The sequence below is a fragment of the Embiotoca jacksoni genome, unplaced genomic scaffold (genome assembly GCF_022577435.1).
Source record: "Embiotoca jacksoni isolate LCO1_2020_lvr unplaced genomic scaffold, fEmbJac1.0.p SCAF_40, whole genome shotgun sequence".
Lineage (NCBI taxonomy): Eukaryota > Metazoa > Chordata > Actinopteri > Embiotocidae > Embiotoca > Embiotoca jacksoni.
This window is the reverse complement of record NW_027185393.1, coordinates 948,893-967,397: the sequence shown is the minus strand read 5'-3', so window position 1 is coordinate 967,397 and position 18,505 is coordinate 948,893. Positions and strand designations below refer to the sequence as shown.

The window sequence follows — 18,505 nt, the reverse complement described above, 5'->3', positions numbered from 1 at the left end:
AGTCGTGAAGAGCAAAAACAACGAACATTTTCCGTTTCCAGCTTCTGAAATGTGAAGATTAGCTGCATTTTTCTATTTAGTCTTCGATTCCACACATTTCTATAAAACCATGAACAGTGACTTGAGTAAATAATTAACATCACAAAAACCTAGGTAAGGTCAGAGGTTATTTATTGTAAACTGAGGTTATCGATGACATTTAAACAGGGTGATAATCTGTTGCATTTAGTTGTGTTTTCATGTTGCTTTCTTTCACTGGTTGTAAAATTGTTAAATATTTTGTTACTGCATTACATTTTATGTCATTTGACCAAGTGGCAATCAGCAATGATGTCACTGGTTGGTTTGTGAGCAACAATCAACCAGACACGCCCCCAAAAACAGGTCTTCTTGAATCTTCTTTTCTAATGAATGAGGGATTATTTTCAGATGGACCTCCAGAAAACTAATAAGAAGGAGTGACTTTAGCTAACAACACCGAGAGAACTGATGGACACATTTTATTCACTTTGGATTTGATGAGAGAAGTTGAATGGGAGTCTATGGAGCCGGAGGCTTTTTGGAGACGACCTCTAGTGGCACTCGCTGGTATTGCAGCTGAAGACACTTCTGGATCAGAACCATTTTACACACCTGAAGCTACGAACTCTTTTATATCCAGTTAATGGTTTTCACATCATGTGTATTATCCCCTGAAATTGAATTAATTAAATGAGTTTACATTAATTAAAATAATGAAATAAAACGTACTGTCTGTCTGTCTGTCTGTCTGTCTGTCTGTCTGTCTGTCTGTCTGTCTATCTATCTATCTATCTATCTATCTATCTATCTATCTATCTATCTATCTATCTATCTATCTATCTATCTATCTATCTATCTATCTATCTATCTATCTATCTATCTATTATCTATCTATCTATCTATCTATCAACACAGCTCTTCTTCTTGTCTTTGAGACGTTGTGTCATGTTTCCTATTTTGCATGTGTGGAATGTGTCAGCGTAGGCAAACACACCATTGTAGTATGAATAGAAATGTGTGCAAGTATGCAGTGTTGACTTCAAGTCTGCAGACACAGAAATACCAAACTGCTTTTTAAAGAACACAACCAGGATTTTTGAGTTTTGGGAGTTTAAAAAAACCCCACAGCAATATATCTGTAATTTATTAAAATATAATGTATAGCTCTAATAAAGATAGAAAATGGGTCAAGATCAAGAAAATTAGGGGATGAAATATATTGATTGCTTGTCATGTGGTAGAGGGGTAGCAAATGAGGGAAGCGATTTCTGAAAATGAATTTATGCTAAGCTTAATTTCTCTCTTTATTTATTTAAACATAATTTAGACTTGGCCATAAAGGTCTTGCTATGTGGCATCCCTTTATGTTATAAACCTGTCCCCATATGTGAACTCATAACTTGCGAGCAACAGAGTCAAATTGTGAAAGAGTGTAGATGACTGTGTGCGTTTATGTCTTTTAATAACAGTGTATATGAGAGTAAAAATGATTACAACCAAACTGCCAACTTGCATCAATGTTCGTGCTTCTTGAATAACTGGAAATGTGAATGCCAGGCTGTGTGTGTGTGTGTGTGAGTGTGTGTGTGTGTGTGTGTGTGTGTGTGTGTGTGTGTGTGTGTGTGTGTGTGTGTGTGTGTGTGCATGTCTGTCCTCCTCTCTCCCTCCACAAACAGCTCTTGCAGTGCTGTCAGCCCCTCAGTCCTCTTTTCATTGACACCTGAGTGCAGCTGAGAGGACAGACAGCGAGAGAAAGGGAGAATGAAGAAGTGGAGACGCTAAAAAAGGCTGACGCTCATGCAAACATCATCCAGCAGCCTCTGCATCTTCATCTCCTGCCACCACTGGCCTTCACTTCCCTCTCCTCTTCCCTCCTCAACCCCTTCTCTCTTCTGTGCCCATTGAATTCTTCAACTTTCTTTTCCTTCCCTGTGTTGCAACTGTAAAACAAAAACCTACTTAACATTGTTGTGTCGTTGCTCTGCATGCCTCTCCATGAGAGGAGGCTGATTTAGAAAATGCATTGTGACCAATCGGTGTACTCGTGACAGAGTTTCACTGATGGTGAGGACTCGTAATCATGGAGGAGTCAACCCAGAACAAAAATAACATAATGTGATGTGTGAGTCAGAGGAGGAACATGCATCTGTTCTGCCCTGATTGTTTACGCCTGGAGTATGAGGGCGACCAACCACATGATGGCTGTGAGGGGAGATGCTTCTCTCTCGCTTTGACTCTCTCTTATATTCTCTTCATGGTCTAAGAATATAACGTGCAAACCAACAAAGCACATCCAATCAAATTCTGTTATTCAATCTATCAATGAATCGGTTGTTCTCGGCAGAATGTACCATATTTAGACACAGATGCTGTAGCTAATCGATGGCATGACCAGTTGAAGAGATGGCATTCATAAAGACGGTCGGAGGTCATGTGTAGTTTTAGTCATGTCTGAGGGAACCAAGGGTCAATGTCACAAAAGATGTTTGATGATTATATGACCCATCTGTGATCCGCCTTCCCTCAACTGAGTCACGTAGTCAAAGACACGGTAATGCAGTGAGTGGCTGCAACCGTATCAGCAGAAAAGCTGCTAGCGCTCTGACCAGGACAACTAGCACGATCTAGCATCGTTCTTAGCACAGTTAGCAGTTTTCGACTGCAAGGGCAAAATTGTACAAAAGCTAAGAATAATGTTCCTAAAAGTAAAAATGCAAATAATTTGGATACTTCATCGTCTCAGGTACAAAAGAATCCGGAGAACTCTTTGGACGCACGAAACAAAACCGAAAACCGATATTGGATGGTGGTGATCTTCGGACCCTCAGGCGGCACTGCATTAAAAATGGGCACAATTCTGGAGTGGAAATCACTGCATGGGCTCAGAAACACTTCTGAAAACCATCGTCTGTGAACACAGTTCATCGCTGCATCCACAAATGCAGGTTAAAACTTTACTTGCCAAACCACATTCTGCACGTATTCCAACAGCATGGCTCCGTAGTAGAAGAGTCCGCTGATAAACTGGCCTCCTGCAGTCCAGACCTGTCAATCATTGAAAACATCTGGAGCATCAGTACATGACAAATACAACAAAGGGGACCCTGAACTGTTGAGCAGCTGAAATCCTCTATCGGGCAAGAATGGGACCACATTTCACTTTCAAAACTCCAGAAACTGGTCTCCTCAGTTCACAAACGTTTCCAGAGTGTTGTTAAAAGAAGAGTTGATGCAGCTCAGTGGTGAACATGATCCTGGAACAACTTTTTGAGATGTATTGCTGACATCAGATTCAAAATGAGCAGATATTTTTATATAACAATAAAATCTCTCAGTTTCAATATTTGATTTGTTGTCTTTAGTCTATTTTCAATAAAATATGGGTTTACATAATTTGCAAATCATTGCATTCTGTTTTTTATTTAGATTTTATACAGCGTCCCAACTTTTATGGAAAGAGAATTTTTCAAAAAAGTGAATTTCAATTAGTCTTGCATAATCCTTGAACCGAAGTTGGAAGTTCTGGTTTTACTTCAGCGCTTTAATGTCTTCAAGCACTATTTCAAGAAAATCAATTAACACTGCAAAATCTTTTAAACAAAATACTGCTGATATTCTGAAAACTGCATTAGACAACTTTAATACACTTTGAATTCTATCATCTTACTAAGAAATCTTATTGTTGAATAAGATGATCAGTAAACTATTTTTTTTAATAAAAGTGGAAAACGTATCATCCAAAATACACAATACCTAAAAAAAAAAAAAAACAACACACAAACTCACCGACTTAAGTTACACAAGTTGCAAACTAAAAAATGTTCTGCAGTAAAGCTCAATTGAGGGCTTAAGTTTGGGAAGAATAAGGAGTGAGGCAGCAACAAGAGAACGAGTGGGAAGGAGAACAAAGCAGAGAAGGTGGTGAATAAAGAGCTGTCAGCCACAATCTCAGTCAAACAGGAGAAAACACAGACAGAGGAGAGGGAGAGAGAGGGACGAGAGACTCGACCGGACAGCAAACAAGGAGAGGACGACCGAGACAGAGAAAACCGCTGTAGGACAGAGAGGAAGATAAAATCATGTCACTCGAGCTACAGTGAAACGTGGAAACACTTTTTCAGAACTCTTTACACACTCCAGTTTGCACATTTACATCGCGGCCACGGCGATGACATCCAGAGACCCGAAGAGGTCACAGTGAGTTTCTGAAGTGTTTAGGGCCAAATAAAAGAACAGTAGGAATTTAGAAGTAGGAAATTACAGGTCATCCAGACCTTTAAGTCCTTCACACGTACTAACAGTTTGATCAATTGATTTGTTTCATCTGGCTTCATAGATAAATAGAGCTGGGTATCATCTGCAAAACAATGGAAATGTATGCAGTGTTTCCTGATAATAAGTATACGAAGAAAAGCATGTACAATGTGAAACATATCGGTCCCAGCACAGAACCCTGTGGAACTCCATGAAGCTACGTCCACTTTTAAAAACAGTCAATGTCCCGCCTACAGCTTTATCTGATTGGTTTCACCTCACAAGTAATGGCCTATCAGAGGACCTGTGTTTCAAAGTTAAAAACACCACAGTCGCATATGCTGAAGTTGCAAAAACACCACAATCATGTCATATTTGCTGATGTTAAGAGTTTAAAGACACGTCGTGTTGAATTAAAGTTCGTCTCACACCATAGCTACCTGCTATCTCACGTCATGTTCATTAGTTAAACAACACGTATGTTTATTTATTTAATTTTTTTGCCATCATGTGTTCAGCCGAGGACATGGCAGAAAAAAAAAGCAGCACACAACATTATTTAAGACCGCAGACGAGAAGCTTTTGGGTCTGGAGCCGGCCAGAAAAATATGAAGATTACAGAACAACCTTCATATTTTAACTTCCACAGAAAAGCACATTTTAAAATCATGTATCAAACATTCTGCTGGTGCTTCAATAAAAGATGTCTTTGTTGTTATTTCAAATTTTGACAGAAAGACTTTCATTTTTACTGCAAATGTAAATCGGTTTCTAAATAACGGTTATCCGTCTCCTTGATTACCAATAATCGTCGGTCAACCCCGGAAACAAACCTAGTAAGCATCTTTTAATCCAAAGTTCTGTGTTTTAAAACAAAAACGTATCACTGTGTAGATAGCCTTGGTATTGAAATTGGTTACCAAATGACAAGGCTTTTTTCGATACTAGATAGTATCGAAGCAATTCGACCAGCCGTAGTTATGGTACAAGCCTTGATTGAAGTGTTTTGGATGTTCATTTTGGAAGTTGATTTCAAGTTGTTCTCGGCAGAGTAAATGTGCTATTTGAATCCAAACAAGCTAAAAAAGGATAAACTATTGTTGAGATCCAGAATTGGCTTTTTGTTTTACAAGCCGATCATTACAAGCTATGAACTCCACATTATTAAATGTTAATAGGACAAATGTGAATTCAGGCAGCTTAAAGTCTAAGGTCTAAGGGAAAAGCATGGCCACACTTTATACTTTCCTTACTTATTTATTCTAACACGAATTGAAAAGGGTTGTTTTTATGGCAGCGGGACAGAAACAGAGCCGGAGACAATGAGCAGCAGGGTGACTGGTGGGATAAAGAAACCCACGAACACAGCAGAGACACTGGAGCCCCTCAACAATACAACACGGGGGGCAGATCAGGGATAAAAGCACACAGCAAAAAGTAGGCACACACTCCAACCACCAACTACAATGAAACTACAGTAACTACAGTTATAGACTTCAACAAACAAAGACAAATAACTTGGTGGTACTTTGTTTCCTGTTGAAATTTATGGCTGCATCCTCTTTTTCCTCCCCTGAGAGAGAACAGGAAACCACATGGTGTTGATGTCCAGCGCTGCATTCTGTGATACCGACAACGTTTCCACAGAGAAAACAACTCTTCTACCATTTCTACACAAAGCAGAATGAACACTTCCCCTCAAACCTCCAGCTTTTTAAATACTTCTCTCATGTTGTTTTTGAGTCGATGTGTTTGCTCTTAATAAATAAAATCATGAATAAGAAATAGAACAATGTGCTTATTATTGATGTTGAAACCTGAGGGAGAATTCTCAGAGAAGCATTTTTTTTTATTAAATAAAGACTTTTTGATATCATTTTTCATTTACATGTTTTGCAGCAGTGTATTTTAAAAGAGGGAAGGAAACCCTGTCTTTGCACTTTTGTTTGTGCTTGTGATATCTCGCTCACAAATAAACATTCAGTCGACTAGCGTGACACAAATCGTGCTTCGCCATTCAGCCTAAATATATTAAGATATTATTTTTTGTCCATATCGCCCTCAGTCTGGTGAAATATGAACTTCAAATTGTTTTTCAGAAGCACAGAACCGGGAGGTGGTAATTCTAGTTTATTGTTGTTTTTTACTTCATCAAACAGAAGATACCAAAACAAGGCAGTCTGTCATCAAAAGTAAATAAACAAATTAAAGATGAAATATGTAGATCGAAAATATGACTGATGGGAAAAACTAATAATAAACCATAATGAGCTATTAAACATGTTTACATTTTGCGTAAAAAAAAGTTAACTAAGAATTAAAGTATGTAACTTCTCACGACAACTTCACTAGGAAAGAAATCAATATTTGATCCAGAATAAATTAAAAGTTAGATAATTCTTGTCTTATTTGCCTTTTTTTTTAAGGTCCATAATTTCAAAGTTTCAATGCAAGAGCTTCTTAATAACCAAATGTGACTCATAAAAGTTAGAAACTATCACTTTGACATTCATCTATCTGCACTAATACGATAAACTCAGAAGATAAACTGTGATGATTATTTGCTTCAGATCAGACACATTCAGTGGAGACATGAGTTTCAGTGGAGACATGAGTTTCACTGATTCCTCCGAACAGCCACCAGAGGGCAGAGTTGCGTCACAAAGAGCTGAATAAAAACAGCCTCCTTCACACAGTCAGTCTGCACAACACGTTTCAAATAATCAAATAAATGATCTGTTTTTAACCACTGTGCTTTTTCTCATTAACTAAAGTTACATTTCAGCCCACGGTACAAAATATACAGAACAAGCTCACTGTATCGTGAAGGTTTTTGAGGAGGTCTCATGTTTGCTGTTGACTCCCATACAAAGTGTTGACAAATAAAGGCACCAAAGTCTTTATAATTCAGCAGCTGCAGTGATGCTGTACGAGGGAATAATATCAGAAGGAGAAAGAGACGGCTGAACATCACTGATGTCGGTCACATGGGATACGAGTGCTGGATGTAGCTGAAAATATGGCGCACTGACCGAGAAATCTACGATGAGGTCACATCGCAGTGTAAACGGAGAACACGTGCACTCGTAATATGTCTCTGACAGCGGCAGGAAGAGCTCACTAATTGACCTATTTTTAGTCGACTGTGAAAATTGTTCAGAGCTAAAAATAACCACGAATTCCTTTTTATGTTTTCCATTGAAATTTTCTTTGTGAGTCGCAGCTGCTGTCACTACAGGCTGGTCTGAATAACGGGCCTGGAAACACACATGTGCCTTCACAGTGAAGGATCAGAGTGTGGAGGAACTACAGAAGCAGTCTGACTCTGAGATTGACATCATGCAGGTCAGGTGCTCGGTAAAATTCATGCGATCCAACCACTCAATTTGAATTTCTTGTGTTCAAGTGGTTCACTGTGTCCTGATGGTGGTGCTCGAGGAGAGCCTCAGTTCCTGCATCATTCAGCTTGTGCTAATATTGAGAAGTTTGAACGCGGAAACAGGAAATAATTTGACTGCATCATGTATCATGTCAATATCAGGAAAATATCAGTTTACGTTTTAGGCATAACATATTAATGCAATCAGTTTAACCGGACCTCCAGTCTTTGGAGTGGACGGGATAGAAAAGCTACAAATAGGTAAGAAGCGTTGTTTCATTTCAGTGCATTTAATACACCTTTCATGTCTCCTGCTGCGTTTTCATGTATATTATTAACACAGACTCAGTTCTCAGGTAAGACATTTGTGAACAGTTTAAGTTATTAACTTTAGATTTACACTTGCAAATTTTAAAATTCCCTCCTCGTTAGATTTGATATGAGACTGAAAAGGATTCAGTTTTTTGTTGTTGCTGCATTAAGAAGTTTCCTATAATGTAAAAAAAAAAAAAAAAAAAAATCTTGTTTTGCACAATCAGCAGTCTAAAACTCAAATGTAATAAATTTGGACACAAATAAAACGGAGAAAATTCGACCATGAAGAAGCATGGAGGCAATTTTTTTTAATTTTTGCTCAAAAATGTATAAAAAAAAAAATCATGAAGTACTTAATATTGAATTTTCAACTAATGACAAATCAACTCATTATTTCTATGCAAGATTCAATATGTAGATTTAATATTACCCTCCAATTCATTTACAGATGCACAATATTGGATCTTTTGCCGATATCAATTATGCTGATATTTTTGAACTCCTTTGGCTGAATGCTGATATATGCACATATTCAGTTTGTCATAACGACCAGGATCACAGTTCTTCAGACGGGCAATTCAATTTGTGATGTTGAAGGAATCCAGTGTGACCGACGCTGAGGAATCATTGAAAATAAAAATTGTTTTTGTTATGAACACAAGAGAACCCTGTGGTGCCATAAACACGTCCACAACACAACAACCACAACAGTAAAATCCTGCTTTTACATGAATGCATTTAAATGATTTTAAAAAGACACTTTTTATACTCAAATTCAAACAATTGTTTCAAATTTAAATGATAATAAAGCGATTGTTAAACTAAAGAAAAACTGTCTGTCATTCAGTGATATTTTCGGAGGAGGTTATCCCTGTTAAAGACCACTGCTGAGCAGTTTGGCCCATTTAGCATGAGCAGCAGTCAGCAGCGCTGAGTCGGGACATTCTGTAACCACAGACCTCTAAAGACTCCTCATTGTTGTGCCGGAGCAGCAGAGATGCTCTGAGATCAGTCCGGTTCACTTCCCCCTCTGCAGACACGGTATGTACACCGCGGAGCAGCGCTGACCGCAGAGCAGCCGGAGTAGATGTATCACACCATTGTTCCATGAGACAGTAGCTCTGTGTGTCTCAGACGGCAGCGGGACGAAATGGTTCGGCTGTTTGTGTTTCAAAGGGCATAGGGAGGAAGGAAACAACGGCCGAGGCAACGCTGACAGACGGACTGAAGACAGGAGATCAGGACAATTATTGTTTCATACCAGAAACTCATCTCAGAAACTGTAACAGTGCTGCGTTTACTGTTTCCTTCCAAAACAACCGGCGTCTGAATTTCACCGAGTGTCCAGGTCGACCACGCGACCCTGAACATCTCCATTCAAACCCACAGGAGTGATTCTACTCACAATAAATACAACAATCATTACAAATATGGACAACACAGTCAGTTTACCACAGACAGCAAGAACAGTATGATTCATGAAAGCAAGATTACACCAGACGATGTGCTTTAACGTTTACAGCATCACTGTCGTAACAATAATCACGTTAAAGCACATCCTCCAGTGTAATAATGTGATTATACAACAAGTTACCAACTAAATAAAATATGTAAACAAAATGTTTTCATATTGTGGAGCAATTCACTCTCAAACTATACATTTTTGTGTTAGTGTGATCTCCGTCTCCATGGCAGCACATGGGGTATGACTAACAACTGGAAAACAACCAGTCCACTCTTATGTAACGTATGCACTGTTTACTACTCCAGGAAGTAGTCCGACCCTTAGCAACCACCTAGCAACAGAGAGGATTTATAGTCTCCAACTGAATAAATACAGAACATAGAAACACTAAACTGAACCAAAACCAAACCGGTCCAGCTAGCCTCCTCTAGGACTGTAAGTGCGTGACTATCCGTGGTGTTACGGTACGGGTGCTCGGAGCGACCAAAAAGGACCAAAAGAGACCCGACTTCACCAAATGGGTCATTTAATAGAACTAGAACAAGTAGAAACTACATTATATTACATATTATATGAAACTCTATTCTAATTCTATGTTCCCATTGAGAAGATGGAGTGATATTTCTAGTGATGAGCAGGATGTGATGTCATGATGATTTGTTCCTTATGTTCAGTTGACCAATCAGATCTCTGGGTTGAACTCTGTTTAATCTCGGTAGGTAGGTAGGTAGTTACTTTATTAATCCCCGAGGGGAAATTTTTTCGCTACGTTATAATAAAACAAAAAGTTCTGACTGAATCAACTACACACATTATACCATGTCATTCATCGGGCTTTGTCACAAGGCAAACTAAACGTTTTTTAGCTCAACCTCAAAAGCTCATTTACACTTTTATCATTTGATACAGAACGACGGCCCATTCGTCAGGGAGTTTACTGTATTGAGGCTTTGAGACACTGAAAACAAGCCCGCGAAGGGAAAGATCTTCCTGACGGAGCGATGAGCTCTGCAGCCACGTCTCCTCTCTTGTTAGGAATCTGTTTAGCTTCCACTGACCTGGCAAGTCTGAGAGTCTCGGCCTATTTTAGGATGTGTTTTGCTCAGAAACATGTGGAAATGATGAAATCAGAGGAGAGCAGACGGAGCTGCCTTTGATGTTACCTATCCCGTCAGGTTCGTATTCAGCGAGGCCGGATCGTTTCTTTCTACCTTCAGCTCAAGTGTTTTACATTTATTCAGAATGATTGTTAAGATTTCACAACTTTGGCCCAGAACATATTTGCACTGGTGAACAATTGTTAAAGTGCAGAATATGACAACGAATGAGTTCTTTGGCCTTCAATCCAAGTTCCATGTTTTCAGTTTATAACCTCCAGGCAATCATTTATATTAAACTTATAATATATATCTTACAAACGCAAACATGACAAGGAAAATTCAATATTTGTAGATGCACAAGTTTGTTCTTCTAAAACCAGGGCTGGTCAGGATGGAACGTCGGCAAACGATTCCCTCCAGAGGCTGGACAGACTCATACTTACGCAGTGAATGTTTCTGCTGTTTTGCAGGAGCGTTCCAGGTTGCTGTTTCCGTCCTCTGACCTCTGTGTGTCTCACTGTGGGCGGAGCTCCACCTCTGCTGCACTGACACGGTGTGAAGCAGACGTGGGTGGAGGGAGTTAGGGGAGATTGTCCACTCATTGATCGATCGCGTTGACAGTGTCGTTCCCACAAACAGGTTAAAAAATAAATAAATAAAAAATGCTGAAATTGATCGCCAAATATACCTGATTGGTTGTCAATATACCTGAGCCCCGCCCCCAGTAAGTCTATGTGTCGGAAACAATGCCCTCGTTGGAGACCCCCGTTCAAGTACAATTTAACTACATTTGAGATACAATCCTTACATGTAATAAACTCGTTAGCATAAGGAGCTGTGAGTGTTAAAACACAGATGCTGACTGCAGGTTTATGTTCCGCTGTTTCAACAGATTTCCTCGTTTGATGGATGAAGAGACTCGTCGTCATCGACTCAAGTACAGTAAAACCTGAAGTCCATTTCACTGCAGAGACATAAAACTCACCACGACCACGTCTCCTCCAGCAGCATGTGCTGCATCGGCTGACGTAGTTATTGGCACATAGTGCATGATGGGAGTTTTATGTTCCACTGATATATTCTGCATCCTGACAATTGAAGAACCAACAGCAGGAAAGGATTTACTGTGCAAAGAGATTTTCTTCATTTGAAATCACCTTAAAATTATATTGTTTTGTGTTATGATGAAAAAAACAAATGTGAATAACATCATTATTTTCATCACAGTGAATCTGAGTGTCCTTGCAGGTATCACAGTGAAAAGAACAGCATTTCCACTCCATGTCCTGCTTCATCGTTTAATTATCGCCATTTCACTGTGTTCACATGTAAGTTATTCATGCCACAGCTGCACGGTACTTTTCCCTGACGTTCGTATTGCTGTCTTCGCTCTGACTGTGCCGACCACTCGGCATGAAGCCAGATGGACATCTGGTTCCACGTTGACACCTTCTGGCTCAGTTCCACGACAGTAAAGTGGATCAGAGCCGTGGACAGCAGGTGAGCCACTGCAGGTGAAGAGTATCTGTGGATCTGTGTGCTCATGGAAACACAACATCAACTCTTCTATCTTCTGCTCTGGCTCTGTGCTTGTTATCGTGGGGACTCCACTAATGCACTTCCCGTAAATTGGGGGACTCAGAAGAGGCAATGAGACATTTTGAACTTCACTACTTCCCTGGTAACCAATAAGCCTGTCGATGATCAGATTAGAGACAAAACGACCAATCAGAAAATACTCCAACCGTCCAATGAGCTCAGTCTCAGTCAGGTTTACTGAGTGCTCAAGTAAACATTACATTTCCAGGTTACATTACCAAAATGCAAATCAATGTGTTTCCATCGAGTACTGTGAAGATTAATACTTGGTTGGAGGTAGAGTTACGGGGGAGGACGTAATTCTCCAGATGAACGTCCAATCAAACATGGAAATATGACATTTCTGCTGTTTCCATGTATTCATTTGAGGAAGGTTACTCTGCACAGATCGAAGTTGAAGCTTCACTGGATGTTCAAGTCTCGTTCTTCATGAACACCATGATTTATTCAGAAAGTCTGTTTCCAATGCATTTTGTCATATTTTCCTTTTAGTTCCACCCGAGAGGAGCATAAAAACCTGACATATCTTTGGGGGGAATTTTTGGCATTTGCACTCTGTATGTTTTTTTTATTTCTATATATATATATATATATATATATATATATATATATATATATATTTTAAAAGTATAGCAATCTTGTATCTGCAAAAAATATATCGCATTTCCCCATTTCAGGTGTAGACACAACTCTACACTTTGCATACATTAATTGCATTATCATTGCATTATCTTTCCATTAACAACTCAATCTTGTTGGCTTTAATTGCACTTGCACACACACACACACACACACACACACACACACACACACACACACACACACACACACACACACACACACACACACACACACACACACACACACACACACACACACACACACACCAAGGCAATGGCAGGTGAAACACTGCACATGGTCCAAACATAACCAGAGAGAAATAAGTGAGGAAACAGTCAGTGAGGTCTTTATGAGGGCGTGACAGAGCTGCACTGAGGGACCTGATCCCAGCAGCATGGGGAGCAGCTGGGGGCCCAGATGGGACCACATCCCCCCCAGAGTGATCCAGATGAAGCTTTCTGGGCACACACACACACACACACACACACACACACACACACACACACAGATGAGAAGAGGGAAAGCACCTGATCCCTCTGCAGGACAGCCGGTCCACTCCTCCATCCAGCTAACTGACTGAATTAAATGTTCTCTGCTTTCATTCTTCTTTTTCTCGTCTGAAAGTGTTTTTATTTTTTCGCTCACACACACACACACACACACACACACACACACACACACACACACACACACACGTCATTCCAGCGCTGCAGTGTAATCACCGACACTCCTTCATTGACACATTCCTCAGCAGCCCACCGGTTGGAAGAAGAATGGTCCAGTGTGTGCAAAGTAGACACACACACACACACACACACACACACACACACACACACACACACACACACACACACACACACACACACACACACACACACACACAGAGGAATGAACTTGTCCTGTCCTAACCAAGTGGCAACGAACCGTGATGTCACCCATCGATTTGTGAACTGATGTTTTGGAGCATCCAGTTTGGATTTTGCCACGCCGCCTTCTTGTTTTCTTTAAACAAGACGTGACCATATTTGGACAAGCTGGGGAGGGAGGAGCGAGTGGATCCGACTAAGAACCTAAGGACACTATGCCCCGCCCACCTACAGCAGAAATCTGACTGCACCTCAGGCCTGTCAATCAAACCAGACATGGTCCAAACATCTGAGGCCTAATATCTAATTAATGATATACTCATTTTATGTTGCACCACCAGAACACTGATCTGAAAAAGTGAATTTAGTAAACGACACCATAATGACGTGTTTAAAAAATGTATCGACTTTGTATTTGATGAGAGAAGTTGAATGGGAGTCTATGGAGCCGGAGGCTTTTTGGAGCCGACCTCTAGTGGCACTCGCTGGTATTGCAGCTCAACTACATTCTTTTATGCCGTTTATGATCTTAACTCTAATAATAACTCCTCCTTGCGTGACCCTAATATTTACTGGAGGTAAAAAATCAATTCACCAAAGTTTTACAATTGACAAACAAATGTTTGTAGCAATGATTCTGCAGAAATAAAGCTCATTAAGACTGATTGACATGTGATGTGCATTGTTTTTGAAAATATCACTCGTGTTATACGTCCCTATTAGTGCATGATTGAACTTTATCTCAGGGTCTAGTGTTAAAAAAAAGGAAGCAAAAAGCACAATAAATAATAAAACTGAATCGCAAAACGAGGCTGTGGTGACCTTTCAACCTTGACCCACACGGCATCTACCCACATCATTCCTCTCATTCACACACACACACACACACACACACACACACACACACACACACACAGCTTAACAGAGCTCCATTGTCACACATTTCACAGCAAGTCTCAGCCTGTCTGCCCCCTCATCCCCCCTCATCCCCCCATGCCATACAGTACAGAGCCAAGCCTCTCATTCCCAAGTCCAAAAAAACTCACACACAACAATGCCTGTTCCCCATCTGCAGCGGCCTATTTGCTCCCTGTCCCCCGTCCCCCCCCCCTTTTCCCCTCCGTCCCCCCGTCCCCCCCCACTCCCGATGTATACACACGAGCCCCTCGGCCTAATGTGGAGGGTGTAAGTGGTTGTTGTACGGGGACACTTCATCACTGGGAATGGAAGAGTCACTTAGCGATATTGGTTTTTTTAGATAGAGACTATTTATTTCCTGAACTTCTCCCACTGCATCCTCACCATCTACTCAGCAGGACGGCTGCAGAATATCCCAGCATGCACCATTACACACACAGGACAACACATTCACACTGACATGGGAGTTTCCAGTGGAACCTGCAACATGCGTACAACGTAGTACTGACAGGTGCTGCTTTTGAATTCTCCATGTAGATAAAACCCGCTCTGATTGGCCACTTGTCAGTCCCTCCAGTTTTTTTGTGATTGATGCGATGAAACATGTTTGATTTTACGCCAGATTTGGTCAAACATGTTGGTGTAATTATTGCAGCGTTGTGAAGGGAGTTTTTTGCATAAAAATTCGGGAACAAAAAAAAAAAAAATTTGATTTTTTTTTTTTCAGCTCCATCTGATGAAGGAATAAATATGCAATCATTTCCTTTCATAATAATCATGCTGCACATTACAGAAATTCTCATGTTTTTTTAATTTACTTGTATGTAATTGAACTGACAGAACCACGGGGCTAAAAATTCCTAAAGGTTTTGTTTTAAAAAGATTTACTTTATGCCGTAAATAGTTTAAACACAAAATTTGTATTGGAAAAATTGCAGGAATTTAAAAGAATTGCAAGCTTTCGCAAATATTGTGGAGTTTGATTGAATTTACATTAATTATAGCACAGTTATATATTATTGTATCACACGTGATATGCCATACAATAGGTTCACTATACAGTTTACTACTTCCAGTTTAGTTGCTAAACTCATTGGGCTTTTTAAAAAAAATACTGTGAATTCAGTCAGTATTTCTGCATCAGCTCTCAGTCCTGACGTGCATTCACTGTTATGGCCATCAACCCACTTGTCCATGTTAAGCGCTGTAAATCATCACGTAGCATTTGAGGACGTTTATGGGACTAATTGGGCTCCATGCATTATGAGCACCACTATATCCACCCTGAACTGAGACCCCCACTGAGGAGGAGGAGGAGGAGCCTGCCTGATAAAACAAAAGCAGTGAATCAAGGATGCATCAAAGGGAGGTCCATACAGGCCGACATTACTGCTCCATGACAAAGTTCACCAAAGCTACAGAAAGTGATATGAAAGCACGAAAACATCCCTGAGGCCTGTCGGTGCGTCGTATCAACATGGAAGACAAGATTTAGACACGTCTTTACAGTCCAAACAAGCCTCTTTCTGAACGGGCCACCTGCTGTGAGAGAGAAAGGCCTCTGCTCTGCTCATGTTATCACGTGAAACCAAACCAAGCCCAGAACAAACTCATTACCCTTTACTGCCTGAGCTGAGGGCTAAATTTGAAGGCTTCATACGGGACTTATAAGGCAAAGAGATCTTGCTCGACTGAACACACAGAATCTGAGGAGGCCTCAGATGACCCGGAACGTCGGAGAAGAAAGGTGATTACACTGAACGTATGAATTACAGGACAGCCAGTGGTCATGAACACTGTTTAAGTGATTCAATTTGAATATTAACCAATAATGCAGAAGAGGAGGGTCATACGCAAAAGATCCAGCCATCAGTGATGTCATCAACCTGACGATACTGTGTCCCGCCCACCGATAGCTGTAACCTGACTGCACCACAGGCCTGTCAATCAAACAGACACGCCCCCAAAAACAGGTCTTCTTGAATCTTATTTTCTAATGAATGAGGGATTATTTTCAATAAGAAAGAGGGACTTTAGATATCAACACTATAAGAACTTGTGGAAAAAAATTACTTTCATAGTAGAAGTTGAATGGTAGTCTATGGAGCCAGATAGTTTTTGGAGAGATTGCAGTTCATGCGCATCGGCCTCATTTCTCAGATCCAGAAGCTACGAACACTTTTACATAAAGTCACTGGACATGCAGTCAGAAAATGTGGTGCAGATCTGCTGCAGTAACCAGTTCTGCCTCCAGGTGGAGCGTCTTGCTGTGCAGTGAGATGGACTTACAGGTGTTTTAGCAGAACGCTATAATAAAGACAACATATAATATTGCCAAAACATTCTCATAATGTTTTAGAACAAATAATTATTGCTGTGTTCAGTACAGAGCTGGAGTCTGGACCCAAAATAAATGTAAAAAATATTCAAAAAGTGACAGATGGATGGATACGCACTGGAAATTGTTCCAACTTCAATACAATAACAAAATATAATTTTTATATTTCTATTTTTGTTTGGATCAAACAAACAAGACACAAGAAAATCGGTGAGTTTTACAAGTGTTGGTCAGTGTACTTTTTCAATACTTTAAAACATTGTGTGCTTAAATGTATAAAGAACACGTCCAACTTTAAAACACTTGTCTCCAACTACTGCACTTCACTCCATCATTTCTCCATCCCAGTCATCAGTGGTGTATGACCCATCACCCTGATGCTAACTGGGTCATGACACAATCCCACAGTAATAAACTGAATAATATGGAAACGCACACAGCTCCAACGCTCCGAGCAAAGAACAATGTGACACAAGTGATCAAAGCCACAGCCAAACAACATGTCAGCATCCACGTTGGTGAGGAGCCTCCTTCATGTGCACGATTACGCCCTGTGTTGGGAGATATTTTTGAAATATGAAATCTCTCTTCTGAATGAATGTTTGTGCAACTGACAGATTATCGAGCCACAATGTGCCTTCTGTCACTAACGTGCATATGTGGGCTGGCATATGGAAATACATGCATTCCAGTCCAGTTTCTTATTGTCTCTCTGCCCACCCACCCACCCATCCCTCATCTCTGCAGAGAGAGAGGGAGGGGGGAGGAGGGTTGTGTAAAACTGTCACAGCAAAAACATGTGCAGCATTCCCCTGCATCACTCACTAGTTATACAGATATTTGCAGAATGCTGCATAATATGAACCTACAGCCAGAAAAATGAAAGTCACGGAGACTAACTGAACATCCCCGGTGATGTGAGACAGATCTGTGTTTCATACAACGCTGTCGGTGGATTACCGGGAGGCGGTTGGACAGTCTGCTGCTTCCACTTTTGTTTCAAGCTGCGGAATTTGACAAGTTGCATAAGACGAGTTGCATGAAAACGTCTCCAGCAGCTCCGTCACCAACACATGGAGAGAGTTTGTTTGATCACTGCTGGGACGCGCAAACTTTCTGATCCACATAAAAAAAAAACAACTCCATCATTTACTCACATGTAAAAGTGCAGCACAGGTTCAACCAGCACACATCTCATACAAACTCAGGAGTTTCAGGGCAGATTTCAGTCTTTAAGGTTTGTGGGCATTCGGAAATAAAAAGGCTGTTTATAAAAGAAAAGCAGAATAATAATTAAAAAAAAAAAGACAACATAAGGAAAGAAAACGGAACATGTTTTCAGTCATGACCAACACATGATTAAAAACACGTATTTGGAGTATTGACGTCTGACTTACTTCAGTGTCTGAGTGAGGTGGAATCCCAACGAGGCAAAAAGCAACTCCATTCATTGGTTTCTCAGCGTGTAAACCCCGAAACAGGAACCGGTTTAAAACTACTTCGCTGCCAGCATCGTGAACAGCCGCCGCTTCTGTCCGGTCCCGGTCCGTTAACGGCTCACAGACTGAACGGGTCTCCGCTGTCCTGCCGCTATAACAGAAACAGTCCCGCTGCGGGCAGCGTCACGCG

At 40.5% G+C, this 18,505-nt stretch overlaps 1 protein-coding gene across 2 annotated transcripts in view; it reads right to left on the bottom strand.

Annotated features, from left to right (window-relative positions):
* Window positions 1-18,505, bottom strand: part of LOC138209755 (rho GTPase-activating protein 23-like) — a 77,540-nt gene that overhangs the window by 34,826 nt on the left and 24,209 nt on the right. Inside the window, exon 1 of one of the 2 annotated variants that reach the window (XM_069168526.1) lies at window positions 18,274-18,441. The exons of the other annotated variant lie outside the window; for it this stretch is intronic. Coding sequence (XP_069024627.1) covers window positions 18,274-18,327 — 54 coding nt within the window. The 5' untranslated portion in view covers window positions 18,328-18,441. Of the gene's footprint in view, window positions 1-18,273; window positions 18,442-18,505 lie in introns of those variants that run through there. 2 annotated transcript variants of the gene reach the window in all.